General features: G+C 38.5%; 2 protein-coding genes and 1 long non-coding RNA gene across 5 annotated transcripts in view; 1 reads left to right on the top strand and 2 right to left on the bottom strand.

Annotated features, from left to right (window-relative positions):
- Nucleotides 1-9641, bottom strand: part of LOC107719706 (amphoterin-induced protein 3-like) — a 17338-nt gene extending 7697 nt beyond the window's left edge. Inside the window, exons 1-2 of one of the 3 annotated variants that reach the window (XM_016527194.1) lie at nucleotides 8904-9641; nucleotides 7280-8688 (exon numbers count right to left, since the gene is read on the bottom strand). In XM_016527194.1, the coding sequence (XP_016382680.1) occupies nucleotides 7280-8578 (1299 nt within the window). In that variant the 5' untranslated portion in view covers nucleotides 8579-8688; nucleotides 8904-9641. Of the gene's footprint in view, nucleotides 1-6237; nucleotides 8689-8903 lie in introns of those variants that run through there. The other 2 variants (XM_016527192.1, XM_016527193.1) reach the window with 2 other exon arrangements.
- Nucleotides 1-22452, top strand: part of LOC107719710 (E3 ubiquitin-protein ligase RNF123-like) — a 146096-nt gene that overhangs the window by 84527 nt on the left and 39117 nt on the right. The window contains exon 36 of the mRNA XM_016527196.1: nucleotides 21970-22097. Coding sequence (XP_016382682.1) covers nucleotides 21970-22097 — 128 coding nt within the window. The remainder of the gene's footprint in view (nucleotides 1-21969; nucleotides 22098-22452) is intronic.
- On the bottom strand, nucleotides 1207-2668 carry LOC107719707 (uncharacterized). The gene is made up of 3 exons (XR_001637542.1): nucleotides 2588-2668; nucleotides 1976-2361; nucleotides 1207-1334 (listed from the first exon to the last, which is right to left on the bottom strand). It is a non-coding gene; the product is annotated as an uncharacterized LOC107719707 (long non-coding RNA).

Genomic DNA, 22452 nt, shown 5'->3' with positions numbered 1-22452 from the left:
GTACATTCTTCAGTACAATTTTTCCACGGAGGAAGGAAAGTTATACAGGTTTGGAACGCCCTGAGAGGGAGAGTGAAATCATGACAGCAATTTTATTTTTGGGTGAACTATCCCTTTAAGGGTGAAAAGAGGTTTGGAAATGTCAATCAATGTATGGAAAAAAGCCAATACAGTTCAGCCAAGCTTGTGAGTATTTCAATGTTATTTCATTTACTTAAACTGACTGTCCAGAAGAATAAATTTGCATTTATTAGTTTAACATATTTTCTCTGTTTATCCTAAATGCCATTTTCTATTACACTGACCCCTATTGCACTTTCTTCTCACCAAATATTTTACCCTTGCCTGCCATGTCTCTAAAGCAAATATTCTGTCACAATAAGTCACAGCACTTATATTGCATCTAATGACTAAACATTCCTCTATGATTTCCACACAAGACCTAGTTTCCAGTTTCACTCCAGTAGCCTTGGTTGCACAAACTTGTCTTTGTTACCCTCCTTCCTCTCATTAGAGAAGCCCTCATTACAAGGCTGCCACTCTGGCAAACGTGAATGTTGTGTCTCGCCACCAGATTCCACACACTCACGTGACGTATTTTTTCACAGACCAGTGCGAAAAGCTATACAGTACAACTATTGCCCTTAATTTATTTCCAGATGACAGCTTTCATTACACTCCATTCAAATCAAACAAAAATATGAGCCAGGTTGCCATGTGCACAGATCAAATAGCCAGAGAGACGTTACCTGGAAAGTGAGGGACACACTTTGTACACATCAGTGCAATTCAGCATGTAGTTGTACAGTATTCATCTTTGACCCATCATGCATAAAACATCAACTCAATTAACTGCGTGTGTGTTGGTGTGAGGCTCATTAAGCCTTCTATTCCCCAATGTGGCCTAACAAAAATGCACCCTGACAGCCACGTGTCAAAAGATCAGTAGAACAGAAAACCCAGCTTTTCTGCTGCTCTGGTGGACCGTAAAATCACAGGAAAACAAACAATCCGCTTGTACCCTCGTTTGAGAATTCAGGGTATTTTTCCCCAAAATAGCTTGTCGCTAAATGTAATGATGTCGAGAGGTCATCCAATACATTTCCCATTCAGGATGAATTTCCCCAAAACAGTTTTACACATTTCGCTGGTATTTACCAGATTTAGACTAGAACTAGATGAGATGGAAATGGAAATGTTGACAGCGGTTCCGAATTGTTCTGACACTGACGGCAGGCTGGCAGGTATGCCACTGAGATGATTGCAAGGCATCATGGAGAGACTTGATTGGAAAAGTGGGAAATCGACCTCCTACTCCTGCTGTGTAGATCAAGCTGTGACCCACAAGGCGATCATAATACAGGGGAAATTAAGAATACAAATGGCAAGTGAATTGGAAGAATAACCTATTGTTATCAGACAATCTACAGACTACCATTGAAAAGCTGGACTGCAAATATTAATATATGGGAACTATCACAAGCAGTGTAACTATAATTATACACTCAGTTATATATAGTAAGTAACTTAATGTATTCACATATAAGTCAATTTCTTCGGTGGATAATCGAGGAAATCAAGTGATTTAACATATCAAATTAATGCGAAGGATTAAATAGAGTCATTTAACATCATAAGGTCAGTTTTCCTGGGCATTAAAAACAGCCCCTGCTTACATTCATGGATTTTTATGGCGACCTTGCCATAAACTAAAAAATAAATAAATGAGTAAAATATTTAATTAAAATACATTTCTCCAACCTAGAAATACAAAAATAACCTTACGCACCATTGCCAAAACCATCGCAGATTGCTAAAAAAAACTAGTATTTAGCCTAAACTTCATTCTTTTAGGTGCCATAAAGAGCTGTGTATTGATTCTCGTGGACCGCTATCATGCAAATGATGGGTTACAAACAGCGGCATATGTTGTTGAAAAAAATATATTAGAGGCTTAAAACAGACATCATCTTACCTCTAAGAAAATGACAGAGCTGATATGTCCCCCAATTTGTCAGCTGTAGCCTTGGTCCGTCGGGTCCTGAAGAAGGAGTGTCCTCACAAAACTTTCAACATTTTCGCTGCATGAAAAAACTAACAGAAGCTTACATATACAAACAAAAAACTAAATAAGGTATGTTTACACGTACCGGTCGATCTTGTAGACTAAAAGTTGGAATGTTGTTGTAATAAAAGCGAAGCGAAAAAGTTACAAATTGCAGAATATTCTACAGACTCCCAACATCTCAAAGGCGCACTTGAAACCTCATCATTGAGCGAGAGACCTGACACCACACACACAGCTCTGCTCCGCTGTCAATGGACGAGACCACCACTGGACTGTAGGGGGGAATCGTGGATCTGAGAAAGGGATGTCAGTATCATATTTGAGAACATTCACATTCTAAACTCATGTTTCAAGTTGCGATATGGTTGAAGACAAATAATTCATCATTTCTGTGCACACACAGCGATCTAGTGAGAGCAAAACACTGCTACTCTTTGGACGAGTCCGTACACTTCGAAGTAGAGCAGATTGCAATATACTGTAAAACGAACAGTTCGCTAGCGGAAAAAAAGCGCGTACTGTTGCATCCCATTTCCATAACGCTTGACATAAAGGTTGTCTCTCTTCTTGATCACAATAATTTCATATTTAAAACATGGGAAGCCGAATAGCTAAAATGTAAGTATAGGCCAGGGCTGTCCAAACTCGGTCCTTGAGGGCCGGTGTCCTGCAGAGTTTAGCTCCAACTTGCCTCAACCTGACTGACTGGAAGTTTCTATGCCTAGTAAGAGTTTGATTAGCTGGTTCAGGTGTGTTTAATTAGGGTTGGAGCTAAACTCTGCAGGACACCGGCCCTCCAGGACCGAGTTTGGACAGCCCTGCATTAAGCTTTCTTTCTTTCTTTCGTGACAATGGGAGTCGAGCAAGATTTTCACTAAATACGAGCTTAAATTTCAGCCTATTATATGATTTTAAAATACTTAGTATAGCACACAAGTTGGGTGGACCAATTTTAAGATATTTATCTTTTTTGTACTTTTGTCGTATGCCAAAGAGCAGCATAAACATTCTGCTAAACATCTCATTTTGTGTTCCATAGAATATGACTATATTGACTATACTGTATATAAATGTTACTTTAACTCATTTGAAAGTATGTTGTTCTTGTAAAGTTATGGTCACATTTACCATTGTTTACCATTGCAATTTTTCACCGACCAAATTCAGTCATTTCAATAGGAATCGCAACATAGTCGCAACATAGTATTTGCTACTTTGACCAGCATAAAGCTGTTTGGTTTGAAAGTGCTTTCTTATTTAACATCTTCACTGCGCAACCAACAGAAAAATAGATGCACAATGAAACAGCAATGTTTAAGTGAGGTGGCTCTAAATTATGTATTATATATTTGATGCATATTTTATGATTGGGGTTTAACTGGTATTTTAATGTTTTATATATCTGCATTATGGGAGACTAAAGCAGTGTGTTTTTTTTCAGTGTAGTGCTGATTAAGGCCTTTCTGCAATAAATGATCTGAAAGAAGTGAATTAAAAAGAAAAGATCCATTTTCACTTAATAACAAAGCTGTGATGGACTGTTCGCACCAAGTGCAATGCGACTAACAGAAACAAAATTATATAATACCAAATGCACCAAATATTTAATATGCATTGTATGTAGACTAAAATTACCCCACCCTTTATGGACTTTATGGACCCTTTACTTTATGTGCATTAAATATATTTTACACCTTAACTAATTAATACAGTCAAACGTCTTCGCTTAACCCCATGCATTTATTTTGTTTCATCTTAAAATGTTGTGTCTGTTCACTTCAAAAAAATGGAAATTTGGTGTAAAAAGGCCTTTTTACTAAAACCTTTTATATTGTATCAAGATATCATCTGTTTCCAACATGTCGCCAATGTGGAACAATAAGCTACGTGTCCTATAGCAGCAATGGTAAAGAGAAAATGTCTTGGAAGCCTTTAATGCTCGAGGCTCAAACAAAAGCCCTTATTGGTCTTCCCACACAGACATCTAAAGCTCAGTATGGTGCACGGGGAAGAACATTTTTAGACCAGCATTACAGCTCAGCAGATGTTATGACTATAGGATTTCCCTTTACGCATTCACCTGTAATATAGAATGATGTCCTGGCTTGTGGTTGATAAGTCCATACTGTGAATATGTGTGTTGTAAACTTCCTTGTTAATGCCTTTTCACAGAAAGAATATTGTGTTTTAGTTTATATTGCGTGCCTTTTTATGCTACTTTACGTATCATTATCACTGTTAACATAGATTCATCATAAATGTAATATTTTAGTCATACCCTATGTGTTATTGGGTATCATCTTGAAATCTTATTTTCCTAATGATGGACTATTTACAGTACACACGCATTTACATGAAACTGATATCGAAAAAGCCCTCTTACACACAAACCTTGGGTTTCAGTTAGCCCCGGGCTCATATGAGGTTTCTCATGTGCTTTTTTTTTTTTGTGCTGTCACAGTTTTGACATATTGTTCTTTGACAGTATTGATCCTGTGTGATAAATAAAACACTAATGAGGTGGACCACACACAGCTCAGAGGCAGCAACTGCACCCCGCTGCATATAAAGTCCCTTAACAGGAGCTTTATGCAGCTTAAAAAGACACGGACCCAGTAGAACATACATTCAGGGTGGTGACGATTATGGAATCTGGTATATTTGAGCATCTGGATATTGTAGGACATTCCAAGTCTTTGAATTTTTTTATTTATTTATTTTTGCTTTAGGGAAGGTGGGGGTAAGATGTGCCAGTGTAGCAAATTATGTACAGTTTTAATCAGATTTAGAAATGGGCTGTCTGATGCAGGGGATTAAGAAATGCATTTGAGAAAAGTCAATTTTATTCCTAAAATGTATATAAATTTCCATTGTATGAAACCTTGTAGAATTGTCTAGCTAAATATTAGCCATGAATCATTGGTGCTTTAAGGTAAGAAATACCTCAACAAATAGCGATAGTAAGCTTTGTATCCAAATCCAGAAAATGCTGTTACAAAACATTATTTAAAAAATGTAAAAATATTATTTATTAAAAATGGTTCGCTATATTAAAATATTATGATTATTACGCCTCTCATCAAAAAAAAAAATTATATTACAATATTATGACTATTGAAATGTGAATATTTTGCAGCAAATTAGACTAAAATACTAAAGAATATAGGATTGTGGATTATTTTTCTGATTTACATTAATTCATTTACTTATACACTATTTACTCAACCTCAGTTTGTTCCAAACCTGTGTGACTTTCTTTTTCTGCTAAACCTTAAAAAATATATTTTGAAGAATGTTGGTAACCAAACAGTTTTGGTTACCGTTGACTTCCATTGTATGGGGAAAAAATACACGCTAAGACATTTCTCAAAATATCTTCATTTTTGTTGCACATAAGAAAGTCATACCATTTTGGAATGAAGTGAGGGTGAGTAAATGATGGCAGAATTTTCATTTTTAGGAGAACTATTCCTGTAAATAAAAAGTGTCTCTCTTCTACTCCAGAGCCTAGGTGGAGACTATGCATGCCTTGGATGTCAAAATGTGTGTCCATGCAGATATGGTTAGAATTGTGGCACAAAACAGTGAGGTGATGATGATGGTTATGATGGTGGTTTTAGTGACAGCAGAAGAGTTTTGGATGGAACACACTCTTTAGTATGCAGTTATTCTGGGGAAGATGGGCTTCGGCTCAAGGGTAATGTACTATTGTTAAATTCTCCATTTACCCGTATGTTATAACTTGTGGGTCACGGCATATCTCCAGACCATCACACAAACTTGATTAATCAGAATCTCACCCTTTTCTGGGCCTGAGGTCCCAGAGATGGAAAGAGTATTTGTGGTTTGTGCTGCAACTTCATTGGTCAGTAAAACGTACGTGCCATTGTCAACCAAATATGGACATTTTTGTATGCCATTGTCAAAAGCAGCCATGACATTCACAAACATTTAGGTTTGATCCCAGTTATATCTCACAACTTCTGTCATGATCAAATTGGCAGCAGCTTTGATGATGTTATGTTCTTACATACAGTTGCACACACAGTTTAATTTTACTCTGGAATAGAAAAGCAGGAACGCTAGGACACACATTCTATAGTTTGAATGTTCACCTTGCCATAAAGACTTTAATTAAGAATAAGAAGGCAGACATTTACCTCTGGGGTCGAAGCAAAAGGATTTATTAAGAAGCTGACAAAGTAGGGATTTGTGGAAGGGGAGGGGTGGGTGGCAAGGGGAAACATGGAATGCTTAGGGAGAGGGGAAAAGTACTTTTTAACAGATTCCATTTCATTAAAATTCATTCATTTCAATTTATAATCATACTAAGGATGAGATGTGACCTCTGTGTGATATCCACATTCATTCGGATAAGTTAGGAGCACCACTTTGCACAACTGCAAGTCAATTTCTTTAAAACAACAATCTCCACTTTTATAGACACATTTTCGCTTGCCCAAACCCTTACATTTGCAAAGCGGGCATGACCCCTTGAAAATGAATTACTGCTGCTAACTACTCACCAAATTGCCAATCTGAAACACAGGAATAAAAAGGACATCTAAAAAACATTCTAGTTATATTCTAGTATATAAAAAACTAGAAATCCAGTATACACTTGTCATTCTCCTTCATGTCATTCATGCTATTTCTAGAGTAGAGTTGGGTTTATGCAGTATTCAGTGGGTTATAGGCTCTAGACAAGGCATTCATAGCTATGAATCTATCAAGGCTCAAGCAGTGGTAAAGGGAAAGCTTTTTACCCTTCTCAGCTTTTGTAGTTTCAAACCAATTCCTTCCTCTCGTACCGTCGTGGCTCAGTCAAGCCTTAAAGCTGATTCTTGGGAGCGCTTGGCTCCATCTTTTTGCCTTTTTGTTTTTATATCTTTCTTCTCTCTAATTGTATCTGCTCTGTCCTGCTCCCTGCTATGGGCTTGCAAAGCCCTCTCCCTGATCTGTCCTGAGTAGCTGTGCAGTTGCAGACTGACACGTTGAAGGACCCACGTGCTCGTTTGAGCAAGTCATTGGGATGACAGTAAGCAGCCGCTATGGCACAATAGTGGTATCTGAGAAGACGGAAGTGACAGAGTCAGCATCGCTCCGCGTTACTGCCAGCTTGGGATAATCAAGGGCCAGTGCTGCCTGCAGCCTCCCATTCTGTGCCTCCTTGATGGGTTCCAGAAAGACCACATGCTTGTTGTTACTGACCTTGCGGCCGGGGCCCTCCGTGGTGGCAGGTGGCGTGGGTGTCAGGATAGACGACTGGGCACTGCATTCGTTCGCAGGATTCGGTGTTGCTGGTATAGGCTGCTTGCGACACCAGCAGCGACAGGGTGTCAAGAAGAGGTACATAAGGACCAAAATCAGACTGACAACGCAGCCCAAAAGGGTTGTAAAGCCAGTGTTAAAGGGCTCGTCCTCTTGATGGCGGATCTGCACGGTTACATTAACTTCAAGAGAATCGTTGCTCGACTCTTGATGGTTTTGAACCATGCACAAGTACACCCCAGAGTCGTTTATGTCTAGTGCCAAGATTTCCAAAGAACCATTTGAATGCATTCGCAGCATATTGTTACTAAAAGGAGGAGCAATGTATCCGTAACGGTCGGATACCCACGAATAGTTGAGATGCTTTCCCTTTAATGATGTTATACAATCTAACATCACTGAGTCCCCAGCATATGCCTCCATACTAACTTTCTTCACTGGAGGTTTTATTTTGCAATTATCGAAGTATCGTACATGCTTTAGAAAACGCACCATAGCACGTTGCTCACCGTAAATCAAGCAAGTATGCTCCTCCCAAAAATCTGTCACTGAGGTAAAACCTCTGTACTCCCATTGTTTAAACAGGCTGTACATGGAGCACTCACAAATTAGGCTATTGTTGTGCAGGAACAACCCACTCTGTATCTTTTCCTTTAGAGCTTCGATGTCTTTGACAGGAAGGTTGGGCATACGGTTCGAGCTTAGATCCAGCGTCGTGAGATTGGGATGTTCTTGAATAGAAAAGAAGGGGAAATCTGTCAGTCTGTTATGGCTTAGGTAGGCTTTTTGCAGGTTACTCAAACCACTCAGGGCTTTGCTTTCTACCCTCACTATGTGGTTGTTGTAAAGGAGTAACTCCTTGATTCCTACTAACTCTTGAAAGTAGTGCTCCTCTATAATGTTCAGTTGATTGGAGGAAAGGTCCAGATGGCGTATGCTGCTTGTATTCCGGAAGGTTCCAGGAGTGAGTCTGCTCAGCTGATTGTGGGCTAACCGTACGGTGTCAAGATTGGGCAGACCAGCGAAGCTACCCTCCTCAAGATGTTCTAAGCGGTTGTGATTGAAGTCCAGAGTTGCGACCATTACAGGCAACTCTACTGGGACTTGGTCGAGGCCAAGGTTGGTGCAGCTCAGGATATCGGATGCAATCAGGCAGCCAGAAGGGAGATTGGCTCTGACTAGCTGCAGCAGAAAAGAGCTCAGCATTAGGGGTGCGGCCACACCCTGAGCACACAGCATTGTGCCGTCAGGATGCTTTGCTTGGGAATCAGAGCAGCCAGAGTTTCACCGGGGTAGAGGTCCACTCTCTGTTTGAGTCAAAGCTGTCGTCTTGGATAGGTGTTGCTATCCTTAAAAATTGGATTGCAAGACAAGGAGAACAAGAAGACATCAGTTATTTAATACAGTGGATATATTGCTCAATAATTATTTGCCTACTTGGCACTGTTCTGTCAGCCCAAGGCATGAGAGTGCATCAATGCGAGGACTATTATTATTTAATAAACTTGCTTACAACTTACACAATTCTAATCTTAGAAGTTGAAGACGATAAGATTATCTTTACCTTAAGGTTGCCAACAGTTATTCCAAACATCCCGCCTCATAACTCTTGTTTGAATTTCGAATGCTGCCCCAGATTTTTAGTCCATTCTCAGGTAGAGAGAGTTGGTCATTCAAGTCATCAAAGGGAAAGCAGTTGTTTTTGTCCCGTCCTCAAGTCTGAGCCCAACCTTCTGTGCACCATCCTTTTAACAGTTGGTGTTGTTTTGCAGTCCTGACATCTGAGACGGAACAGAAGAGGTCTTAAATCAAGAGCTAGCTCGCTGCCGCAGGCTGGAGGATGTTTTTGAGAAAGTCAGCATCCTGTCCAGTTCAGTTAGTATAATCTTGCCCTCAGCTGAACAGCAGGCGCACAACGTGTCACATGAGCACTGGTCCACAATACAAGCAATCTGATGTTTGTTTAAACCAGAAGATACAGACACAGCACAATTGTTTGTCAATGTTGCTCCAGAACCAGAAGAAAGTAGTCCTTAAATTTTAGACATACATTTTGTCTGCTCATTTTGTTCAAATGACAAAGGACATCTAGGGCTGCTAACTCTCGGTGACTTTTAAGCTTCCAGTGTCCACGTGGCATCTAGAGAAACTGGTGAAAAGATTAAAGCACAAAGAACGATCATGATCTTTTTGGTACTGCTTCCAGATCCTGGTCTCTGATCAAAATTTTTCCTCCTCTGCATCCATCCTTTTTTCCGTTTCCTCCGATTTGCTCCCTGAATTTTACGGGTCTTCCTCCTTTTCCTCTCTGTCGCTCTTTTGCAGAGATTGAGTGTGTACTACATTCCCTCTCCGTCTCTCTCTCATCTCTCTGCGCTCTATAAACAGACAGGCATGGAGTTTCGGAGGAGGGGCGCTCTGGAGGGGGGTTCTTCTGAGTACTGATTGGTTGAAGTCGGAGATTATGAAAGGGACGTGTTTGCCAGAGGCTCCCCTGGTGGTGCTGTTTTTTCCCATCCCTTGTGATCGTCCAAGTATGCATTTGCCTTTACTGATACTTCGTACACAGGTTATGTTTACTCTCTCTAGCTTTAATATCGCATTGACCTGTGTTAATGGGAATCTGAATAAGCCTTAATTGCTTGGATTAAAATTAATTAATATGAATTGTGAAAAGTGATTTTATAGATGATTTCTGCTTAGTGCATATGATGATTGATATATATATATATATATATATATATAATTTATTTATTTTTGAAAGCTAGTTGTGATTAGCTAATCGTTTAAAGGGAAAGCATCTAATTTCTGTCACTTTCCTGTTGCTTTTCCACTGTCCTGTAAAGTAGAGGCAAAAATGGAACTACTGTAAAATCACTGCAAACATAATCCATATGATTTGGCTATATACTTGTCCTATATCAGTGTTCTGAAGTCATGCGTTTGGATCAAAAATAGTCGTCATGTTGTGTCAGGTTTGATGTCAGTGACACCAAAAGTGTTTCTTGCATGTCTCGTAACTGAACGCAATTCACAAAGTTTGAATATCCTGTTCATTGTGTATTCATTATGCTTGAGTGCACACTATAAACCTGACATTACTCATCCTCATGAATTAAAGATAGTGGGTGTATCTCTGACCTTGAATTTAGTTTTTTTTTTACTGCGCCTTTAGAATCTTTATGTATGAATGAATGTCTTTATCTTGCTTATAGCACACATTTTCTTTACGTATGTGTGTGTCTTATCACCTGTGTAAGCTGTCTCTGTCCCTCGGTTATTGTTGCACAGGCTTTGACTACTGTCAGCCTGCATTATCCTCTGAAACCACTGCCAAAGGTCTACAAGTAGTTCTACACACACACTCTCACAATCCTCTGGGTCCCTCTAATACACAACCCATTACTTCTCATCATCTTCGCCAGTTTCATATATATAACTGATTGTTGAGACTCGCATTTTCGACAGGTTTCTTGTCACTCTTCCTCAGGCGAAATATTTCACGGAGCGTTTAGCAAAGACTAAGCTTCTCACTGTCAAATGTCCCCCAATACAACATTGTTCTGGAAAATTGGTTTCCTGGCTCTAAGCTTGCTCATTTTTCAAAAACAATACTCTGGAAGTGAAGGAAACATGCAGGAAGACAGGAAGAGGAACCCTAAGGTTAATAGCTTAGTCTCTCCTGTATATGTTTCCAGACAACCATCAATTTGAGCCGGAAGTTGCTCTGCACCTTTTGATAACTTTGACCCAAGAACCAGCGAAGCATCTAACTGCTTATTATGGCATCCCTGCTGACGTCTTCACCGCACTCTCTACAGCATGACATATCCATCTGCTTCCAGAAACACCTTAGAAAGCACTTTCAAACTGCTGCAAGCACCATAAAGTTTTAGACGACCCCAGATAAAGTGTTACTCTTCCCAAGAGCGCTCTGAAGATTGGCATGGTGATACCATTTATCGCCCTTTGACAGTTAGTTAATATTTTTTGAAGATAAGAGGTGATAAAATATGACTCTTGGGAAATGGCATGGCTTCTGACTTGTTTGATGGAAGCGGCTCTCAGTGGTTGATAGATGCGGTACAAGGTGTTTTTGTGATGGTAAAAGACCTCAGGGGTCTGCTGATGTATTCAAGACAGACAGACTTTTGGTTCTCAATGGCTAGGTAGTCGATCATTGAGAACAAACAAAGTGATGTGGCATGAATGTGCCCAAGAAAAGCTTTGTTTTGTAGGGAAAAGAGAGTATTGGGGCTAAGAAGTCCCACTTACGAGTTTGCAAATCGCAATTATGATTTGACGTATTCATTCCGACATGGCATTGTTCTGCTCTACTAAAGAATAACTTTCACACCATTGTATGTATTAAAGTACCATGTACTTTATCATGTATTTTAAGTACCTTGCACAATAGCGATAATGGCATGCTGTGGGATACCGATGGATTTGACCACCCTTCATTGTTTTCCACATAATTCTGTGGTAATTACTCACATTGGCGCTTGTTCTTAAATCACAAGTCTTTTTTCAACAGTCTAAAGAATTGCAGAGAATAACTAGTTTTTTTCACCTCAAGTCAACCAGGACAAAGCATCAAGAGGCATCTTCGGACTTGGGAAATATCACTTCATTTGCACGTCTCTTTTGATGTCTGGCAATTAGATGGGATATGTTGCCTTATTGTCGAGACGCTGCATGAATTGGGCTCGATTTGCAATCTAAGATGGTTTTCGGAGCGTGCAAAAAACCGAACTGCAGCCAGACAATTCATAAACACAAAAAGAAAATTAAGGCAGGCTGTTATGCCATTCTCTACAAATGTTCAAGACAGACTTCATGCAGAGGAACAAACCGAAGGAGAAAGATTTGAAACGTTGCCTCTAAATTGCCTCTTTTGTTGTCTGCTTTCTCATTCCTGAGCGTAATAAAACATTGAGTTCATGCACCATTTTATAGTTATATGAATGCCTGTTTTGTGCAGTGTCCCTTGTTTGTGTGGATGTATGCAGCATCTCAAGAATCACAAGGTTCTTTAGAATGCATTCAGATCAGTGTCACAGTTCATCGGTTCTATACACTGAATCAAGTATATTATTCATATACAGTGAAGATGAAAACCCATGAATAAAGAATATGTGGGTCGGAGACATGTCCTAGCGGGTAGTGCACAAGCTCTGACATGTTTCATGGTAGTCTCAGCCTCCGACGCCTACAGTCTGTTCACTGACCGTCTCAAACATATTGCTCACAAGAATGCAAGGGCTTCTAAAATAATCTGTTTCAATCTGATTGGCTTGATTACACATCTTCTGTGTGTACCAGTCTGCCTGGAAACGAAGCTGTGTTTACAAGATGATACTGTGCTTTTTCAATGAGTGCTTTTGACAAAGTACTAATTACTGATTTGCAAGGCATCAAATCATATTTTCACCACATATTTCCATTTACAGATTGAAGAATGGCTAATAATAATGTAGGTTACATTTCGTTGTCTCTAATGATTATACATTTCATTTTTCTCTCAATTGCAAAACTACTACTATTACTACTACTAATAATAATAATAAAACGATAGATCACTGTATAATGACAAATACTTCAGCTCATGCAATATAGTATTTAGTTTGTCCTAGTTTTTCATTATTTATTGAAAAACACTACACGTTCTCTTTCATTTTCACCCTTTAGTCTGTATACAGCCATACGGGCCCTTTCACCCAAGGGCCCCTTGTAAGCCCTGCGACCAGCTCTAATTATCTAACAGCATGCCAGGTGTAGTTGGAGTGGATGCAGGCATGTTTTTGAAGGATGTGAGGGAATCGTGAGCCATGTGTGTAGTGATGGTAACTGTTCCAAAAGCCTCCCCCACGCTCATCTGTCAGCCCCGCTGTGCTTGGGAGAGGCAGGATTGAAGTAGAGTCTCAGAGAGGGGCCAGTGAGTCAGTGTCTGTCTGTTGGGGGCCACAGACGCCACAAATAGCCTCTCCTGTTTACAGGCTTGTGCTCTCGGAGAGACACCTGCAGTCATACTGGGATGTTTTACAACCATATTTCCGATTTTTTTTTTAATGGGTCAATATATTTTTATATAGAAATAAATACTACCACCCAAATATATTTATTTACTTACTTATCTTGGAAGGCCTAACGGCGAGTAAATTAACAGCAAATTTGCTTTCCTTTTCTTCTTTTTTTTTTTTTTTTTACTGGGAAATCAAAGTATTTTAAACAATAAAGTTTCCATAAAGGGGAATTCACATGTGAATGTATTTTTTGATATAACATAACATATTTTTATTATATCTAATGTTCTGAAAGACTGTTAACTTAGAGGAATTTTCTCTACTACCACGACTCCTAAAAAAAACGTTTTCATTCCGCGTCGCCCCATCAAGCTCTCGCTGGATCCGCTCCTCTGCTATCAACGAGAGGAACGTCTGTACTTCCTCAACAGACAACGAAACTTTTTGGTTGATAAAAAAGGTGCGCTTGTTCAAAACAGTTGCGTTCGATCCTTCGCTGGCTGTGCTGATTTAAATTTAGCGGTTCTGTTGTGTTTGTATCGCGAGTTCATTGACGCAGGTTGTGACGATTCTCTCCGGCCAATCCGTGATCAGCAGAGTTTACACGTCACGTTTTGGTAACGGTACGGTTCACTTGGAACCTCAACCGAGGTGGTACTAAAAAAAGTACCAGGTACCAGGTACTGTACCCAGTGGAAAACCCCCCAAAAGTGAACCGTACCGTGCCGTACCATGTAGTGGAAAAACGGCATTAGTGTTTGTACACTAATTTGTTTATACAAGCTGTGTTTCTAAATTTCTGACATTTCGTACATCAGTACTGGAAGTTTTTTACTGTTTGTATTACTCCTCAGCACATCTGTTTTTGCAAACATAGAAATCCAGCAGTAGTTCAAAGCATTGAAACAAAGCTATTGTTGTTGGCAGGAGTGATAATAAACGAAAAAGCTTGCAATGTTGTGTCTGAAATGTCACTTAAGAGGCGTAACGTCTTGTTTATAGAACAGTTCTGGGGTTTCAATCACTAGTAGATGTCTATGATCTATTGCTGTTATTAAGTGACATATAGTGAGTCATTTACATACAGTAAGGTAAACATTGACTCGCCCACTTTTTGATTAATCGGTAGAAAAACGAGCAGCCGTGAAGTCCTACAACTACCTAAAAGCATGTAAATAATGGCTTTAAATCAGTTAAAACAATTAAATTTTAGCAGTCTATTGTTGTGGTATCAGCTAGTTTTATCAAAACTCTGTGGTTGATGGCTTTACGTGTAAGTTGAGAAGCAGCCAGAGACTCACCGCGCCTTCAAAATAATCCAACTGAGGTGCGTAGACCAAAAAAGTTTCCCAAAGGTGAAGAGCTTGAAAAAAGTCCGCACACTCAAACATCAAAGAGTCACAAGCGAGATGAAAACAATATAAGCAATTTACTGAGTGAAACAAGGCGTTTACGTGTAAGTTAGAAGTTAGAACCGCTCTAAAAGGGCGGTTCTTGCACAGAACAAACACTAAAGTTAACTAGACTTAGAGCTGCAACAAGTAATTATTTTGATAATTGATTAATCTAATGATTATTAGAGTGATTATTTGACTAATCATCAGTTATTTCGCCAAATGAATCAGTAGGCTTTGATCAATTATTCAGCTTTTGCACTTCATCAAAATATTGAGTTATACATATTCTATAGAGCTGCTTTACATCAGGAAATCAAGTTGTAATTCTAACTGAAAGCACAACTGACACTGTTTTTTTTATTTCCATGTTCAGTACTGTAAAGCTGTGTGCTTTAAAGCAGTCTTGTATAAAGTGTTATGTAAATAAACATGTCGTGACTTTACTGGAGTGCTGATTGCCAAGCTACATTTACAGCAAACATATACACATCACTATGATCAGGTGCTTCCTTATCTGCTGTTTTCTCACTGCTGCCATGTTTGTTGTGTGTTTATTTAGTTAATTAAAGGAATAGTAGCCCATATTTATACATCATCTAAGCGCTGCTCTCAGCAGCTTTGAGATATTCGCTAACAGTAAAGCGCTTCTTGCGTATATCAAACTTCTTTTTACACCTAACCAAAGAACAAATGACTATTCGACAACCAAAAAAATAAATAAATAAATAAAAAAAATATATATATATAAATTTTTTTTTTTTTTTTTTCAGCTTTTCTTTTCAGCCCTAATGCATAACTAAAGCTACTGCATTTCTTGAAAGATTTCTTTGTTTTATAGAAACCATAGTTTTTACCTTTCGTTACTTGTGCACAAATAGCACCATTACATTTTTCAAAGCAAAAACAATGTACACTTTTTATGTTTTTGTTATTTATGTGTCTTTATGTTCATTTTTGTGATGGAAAAAAGGAAAGATGAGCGTTTGAAAGGCTGTGAGTTTGAGACTGCCAGCATGTTCGCCCTCAGAGCACAGCAGGAGGGTTGCCAGGTTTCCCACAATGTCTGTGGGCACTGATCTTGTGTGTGATTTCATTTGTTTACTAGACCTCTGTTGTTTGAGCGTTGTTGCTGTCCAGCCCTGTCATTCTGCGTGTGCACTGTATGTGTAACTTAGCATGACAGCCAACCGCGTCTTGTAAACACGGCAGCCAGCTGGGTGTGTTTGTATGCGGGCACAAACATATTTGCTCAAGTGTTTGTCTCCCACTACAGACATCCTAAAGGTTTGCTCTTGTGTCTGTACATCTGCAAAGGATTTAGTTTCACCATTTCTGGAGCTCCATATCTGCCGAAGCAACCAAGAATTTAGAGCATAGGGATTAAAAAGTGGCACAGCCTTCCCCACTCTCCCTGCTTGACACCAATTCCAGATTTTCCGCAGAAAATAAATGTGTTGTCTCTTTTTTGGTTTTGTTCTGTGATTTGCTTTTGTTTGGGTTTTGGTTTGTATGTTTTTTGTTTGGATTTTGCTTTTTGCTTTTGCTTGGCTTGGTTTTGTGTTTTTGTTTTGTGTTTGGTTTTGTGTTAGTTTTGTTTTTGTTTGACTGTTTTGTTTTGTTTTGGTCTGCACAGGTTTTGTTTTGTGTTTTAGTTTGGGTTTGGTTAGGATTTTGTTTTTGTTTGGATTTAGTTTTGTGTGTGTGTGTGTGTGTGTGTGTGTGTGTGTGTTCTTTTGGTTTTATTTTGTGTACTGTTTTGTTTTGTTTTTTGGTTTTGAGTTTTGGTTTGCTTGGCCTTGTTTTGTGTTTTTGTTTGACTTTGTTTTTATTTTATTTATTATTTATTTATTTTAAAGTTTTGTTTTGGCTTGAACTGGTTTTGTTTTGTTGCTGTTTTGTGCCTTTGTCTGGGCTTGGTTAGCATTTTGTTTTGCCATTTTTGTGTTTGTTTGAATTTATTTATTTTTCTTTGGTTGGTTTGTTTTTGTGTTCTGGTTTGTTTTTGGTTGGGTTTTGCTGTGCTTGGCTTGGCTTTGTTTAAAGTTTTCTTTGTGTTTTTGTTTTTTTGAGTTTTACTTGGGTTTTTGTTTTGTTACATTTCTAATTTTTAAATCAGTTTTTGTCAATGTTAGGACAGAAATGTTTCCAGTTTCTAGTGATCTCTACAACCAAAGACTATAGAATACTCAAGACGTGTCACTCGTATAGTTTTGAATGGGGAAAATGCAATGCTCAGTATGGCCACTCTTTCGAACGAAGCCCCGCCTTTTGAGTAAAAGAGCCAATCCCTAATCAGTAAAGTCAGCGCATCACTGCAGCTGTGGTTAGAAGTCCCGGTTGCTATAAAAACAGTAAGCGTTATTAAACGTGCGCTTAGGACTGTGCATACGCACTGGCTGGTCTAGCCTAAAAAATATGCTTTTTTTAACACTATTTGAGTAAAATAAACAACATTTATGATACAGTTGTTGTCAGATTTCATTGGTGATTTCAAATATGAAATTTAATTGTAAGTTTGGCGACCAGTTTTAGACAATTTGATGTTTCCCCATTCAAAGAGATGGGAGCTGCACTTGCATGCCCGAGAGGCGTTTCAAAGATGGCCGCCGAGTGACATGACTTGGCTTAAAGGGACTTTGCTACAATCCTCTACTGTCCTGCAGACTTCAGTTCCAACACTGCTCCAACACACCCGCCTGTAATTATCAAGTAACCCTGAACAACCCTGATTATTTAGTTCAAGTGTGTTTATTTGGGGTTGGAGCTGAAATTCACAGGACGGCAGCTCTCCAGAAGCAGGGTTGGAGACTTTTGTGCTAGTATTCAGAAAATGTTTTGTATTATCATTTATTTAGATCTGACTCGGTGGCAAACCTTTATTCCCTCAAAGACTGTCCAGTGTTACTCTATGCTCTACTCTGTTGCTTTTTCTGTCTCCTGTCTATGTACATGTAGATGCTGCTCACTTTCAGACCAATCATTTCCCCCACATAAGCAACGGAGGGGAAGAATCTCCATAGTGCATTATTAAAGGAAGTCCTTTTTCCTTTGCTTGCATCATGAGGGACTGTATGTGAGTGGGTGTATGCGGTCGGAAAAACACACATGTAGATTGATCAGTGAGGGTTAGATGTACACAGCAGGTGCGCCGGGGTGGCGGGAAAGCTCTGCTTGGGTTTTAATGCACAGTCGTTAGGGCTGAAACTCCATAAATCATCAGCCAGTGGTGCATGTTTTATTTTATTTATTTTTTTTCTGTGTGATATGGACAAAGCAACAGGTTTCAGTTTGAATCCTTGAACTGTTTGCAGGAGTCTGGCAAGTGTTGTATAGATCAGCTCAATGTCTTGTCTCCATCTAATGTGTCCAGATGGGCAAATAGGGTTTATTTCCTTCTGAAGAAGCAAGACATGTTTATTTGCTGAAAGTGTGTTGACCTCGTCACATGAGTTGTGTGCGACAGGAACAGATCTGTTCTCTTACAACCTGACAGCTGCGCTCCAATGAACAATGTCTGCGAGTCTGTCTCTTTCTCTGTCATTTTTAGTTGTGTTTGCTAAGTCAAGCTTCACTTTTACTACATAGGGTTTGATATTTATTTAAAAATGGCCATCTGTCAGAGCCTTAGATTTGTGGGCAGCGTTCTGGCATTTGGTTAAAAGTGCTTGGGGCATTCAGAGTTTGGGTCCTGACTTTCCTAATCCTTATCTTATCACAATAAAGAAAGATTTAGCTTTGACTGACCCTTGATTCGCAGCAGGGATGTGTGGAAGGAGGAATTGCAGGATTTTTTTTCTCTTTCTTTTTTTCACTCATGTGATATAACGAGTGCCGATGACAGTGCTGGATGTCAGCAAGTTTTGCTGTGTGTTCGCTGTGGTTGTCATGATGCCAGATTCTGCTATAGAGCGGCGATGTTCCCTCCTGCACAACTCTCATCTGTCTATCACAAAATAAAATACTTACAAATGTAGCCCCACTGGCAGTTGAGATATCAGTTTCAACATTTATTAGACTTTAAAAAAAAAAAACTTCTAATTTAAGTGAACTTCACATAATCTTCAATACAATCTTCACATAAACCCATTATAATAAATGTCATATCTACCTGTGCCCTTCTGCAGCAATATACATAAATTGAAATTGAAGTTATCAAACACTAAGTTCTAAATTAAATATAGATGAATCCTTAAAGCTATAAAAATGATTGATTTCCTCTTTTTTTCTTTCTCTCTCTCTCTTTTTTCTTTTTTATTCTTTGATTAACAGACATCACAGCAGCTAGGTTATTAGGTTGTTTGGCTGCTATTTCTTTAAGAGCTGCCGCTGCTCAACGTGACGAGGATCTGACACGCATAGTATTTTCTCTCAAATCTCTTTACCTTTTCTGACCCAATTCAGGTCTTTAAGGCTACGTTTACACGACAATGATGTAGTCAAAAACGGAAAAGTTTTTCCTTTGCATTTTTAAAAAGTTTCACGTATACACGATAACGTTTTCAAAACGATTCGCGTTTACACATATCCTCAAAAACGGCCAAAAACGCTGTATTACGTATGCCAGGCCAGTAGTTGGTGCTGTCACCTTTTTAGTAAACAGTACCTCTAGGGAAGTGACGATTATATGTTGTATATGATGCGTCTCCGCTGTTGGTTATAATATTGGTGAAGTAAATCCACACTTTGCTAAAAGAAGCATTAGCAAACTCTTGAGCAGCAACAACCGTACCATGTACTCCGCCATTGTTGTGTATGTTTGTTCGCGCTTGCCTTTAAAATCGACACGTACTGCGCATGTCTACATACCTAACACGTACTACGCACGCGCATAACGTCGCCATTTTCAAAGATTCCTGTATTGGGTGTTTACACGGAAACAATAACGGTGGCGTTTTCAAAAACTTGCACTTTGAAACCTGTTTTCAAAAATATGCGTTTTCAGTCCCCAAAACGCCGTTGTCGTGTAAACGAACAGGCAAAACGCATAAAAAGTTCTCTGTTTTTGGCTGAAAACGTTGTCGTGTAAATGGTCCCAAAGTCTCTACTAATGAAGTTGAATTGGGTGTGTTAGATGAGTGAGACAGTGCTGGGCTGCTCCAGGACAGTTTTAAAAACCATTTCAGAGACATGTTCATAATGTAACTCATATAAAATATATTACATGCATGCACAGTTTTAAGGCAGCTTTAATCGCCCTTTTGGTAACTTCATGACTTAACTGACCACGACATTGAATGCACGATGTTTAATTTGAGCTTTGATATGAAATAATACAGGCTACAGTGCGCGCCGGCGTCTTTGTGCATGCAATTGAAGAGCACGCGCTCCGAGCACAGTATTGTTTCCGCGCTGTTTGTCTCTCGCCTGGCGCTGAAGTGAAGTTGGAGTGCGCATCTGAAATGTCTCCCATTTGATGTGGTCGTAAAGACATTCTGCGACTGAATAAATGCACTTCTTCTCAAGAAAAAAAGAGACAGAAGCAGCAGTTGTGAGTGGGGTGGCAATTAATTAGATTAAAAATTTTAATCGACTGACAACCCTAATATATATATATATAAAATGCCCCTTTTAGACTTGCACTCTATTCATTTACTAACTGCTTGTTTTCTTTAAAAAAAACTAACACTAGCTTCTCTAATCTTTTTGTATTCTATCTATTTGTTTTCTTTGTATTTATTATACAATTTAAAAAAAGCAAAAAAGTCCTCTAACACTAGCTTGCTCTATTATTTTTCTATTCTATCTGTTTTCGTTTTATTTATTATATAATTTAAAAAAACCTTGCTACGTTTACTGCATTAAGCTAACTGAGATTTGTTATAGCACTTGCATATCATTGCTCTTTTGTTGATTTTGAATGCTTCCATTGTCCTCATTTGTAAGTCGCTTTGGATAAAAGATTCTGCTAAATGACTAAATGTAAATGTAAATATATATATTAGGGTTGTCAGTCGATTAAAATATTTAATCTAATTAATTACATGATGTGCCGATTGATTATTATAATTAATCACAAATTACATTTGGCTGTGAAAATTCCCCCAAAAGATTATTTAAAGCTATTTTGTGTTAAATGAGAAAGTATTAAGTAGACATTACAAATAGTAGCTTTAGAAAGAAATATTTTATTTGATTCAATATAAAATGTATTACACACAAACGTTTAGGCTACAATGGCCTAACATAAACTATGGAACATAAGAGAAGATAATTCGAGAAACTTTTTTTTTTCGTTCATGGAAGTCATTGGTAACCAAAAGAGTCTTCAAAATACCTTTTTTAATGTTCCACAAAATAAAGTAAGTAATTCAGGTTTGAGTAAATGATGTTTGAGTAAATTATGACATAATTTACATTTTTGGGTGAACTATCCTTTTAATTTTTTTTACCCTTTTTTAATGAAATAATACTCTGAATAAGAAACTAAAACTGCCAGCAGGTGGCGGTAAAAGTCTTTATGAGTCATTCATTCATTCGATTCGTTCAAACGGCTGAATCATTCAGGAATTCAGTAAACGGCTCACTTTATGAATGAGCCTTTGATTCATTGATTCATCTGATTCGTTCAAAATGCGGATTTTATTCAGAAACTAAACACCGCTTTGTTGCTCGGAGATGCACAACAATTCTGCTGTGGCATTATAGGTAATATTTTTGTCAGCAAAACTGAGCAAAAACAGACAATATTGTGTTTAAAATATAACACAATATTAACTTCTTATTTACTGAACTGCTTACTGAAAATATCTGAATCACGTTATTTTTTCATAACTAACTAATTAAGTTAATGCGTAAAACTGACAGCCATTCATTCATTCATTTATTCATTCATTCACTTGCGTGCCATTCCAACCCAAAACTTTCTTACACATAAAACAATAAGCATTCATCTAGAAAGAAAGCATTTTGTAAACCCAACACCACTGTTTCAAAGAAACTGACACTCATCTATTCAAGTGAACTATTTCACATTGTGTCTGTAGTGTTTTGGAAAAATGTATTTGAATTTTATTAGGTCATAAATTGATGTCAGTTGCCCACATATCCAAGTGCCCATCCCAGGACAGCATCCTAATAGTGCCACTGCTTGAGGTGTTTTTCTTTTTTTTTTTTTTTTAGAGTCAGTGCACATGATACTTTAGCAGCTACATAGCAATACCCTGCTAACCACCCACAACAGCCTGAACCTCATTCTTCTGTCTTGCAGGATCTCAAGGGCTGCGTCTGTGCTGCTGTCGGATCCTTGCTTCCAGCTTCGCTCCATCCAGTACCTGCTCGGAGAAGGAGATGCCAGAGCCGCCAGCGCCGACCGCAAACACTTCTCTCTGCACACATGTAAGCCTGGACTAAACACGTGCCCTCTTACCCATCCTGCTGCATAATCAGCGGGATGTTAAATTTAGTCGCCATTGTATGTGTCACATTGAATTCTTTGATGCACAACGTTTTATGGTCTAAATATACTCCTATTTTTTAGAATAACCTTCCATATCCAGTGACGTGAAAGTGATTGTGTTCTTAAAATATCTACTGCTCCACCAATTCACTCAGCTCTGATTTAGAACACTAAGATCAAATCCATGCACTGATTGAGATGTGTTATAATTATAATCTGCTATAATGGCCTCTACATACAGTAAATGATATATCTCCTCTTAGCAGGTGAAATTTAAATGAACAATAAAAAAAA

Source organism: Sinocyclocheilus rhinocerous, unplaced genomic scaffold (genome assembly GCF_001515625.1).
Source record: "Sinocyclocheilus rhinocerous isolate Xijiao unplaced genomic scaffold, SAMN03320098_v1.1 scaffold331, whole genome shotgun sequence".
In the NCBI taxonomy this organism is placed as follows: domain Eukaryota; kingdom Metazoa; phylum Chordata; class Actinopteri; order Cypriniformes; family Cyprinidae; genus Sinocyclocheilus; species Sinocyclocheilus rhinocerous.
This window is presented reverse-complemented; position numbering and strand designations above follow the sequence as displayed.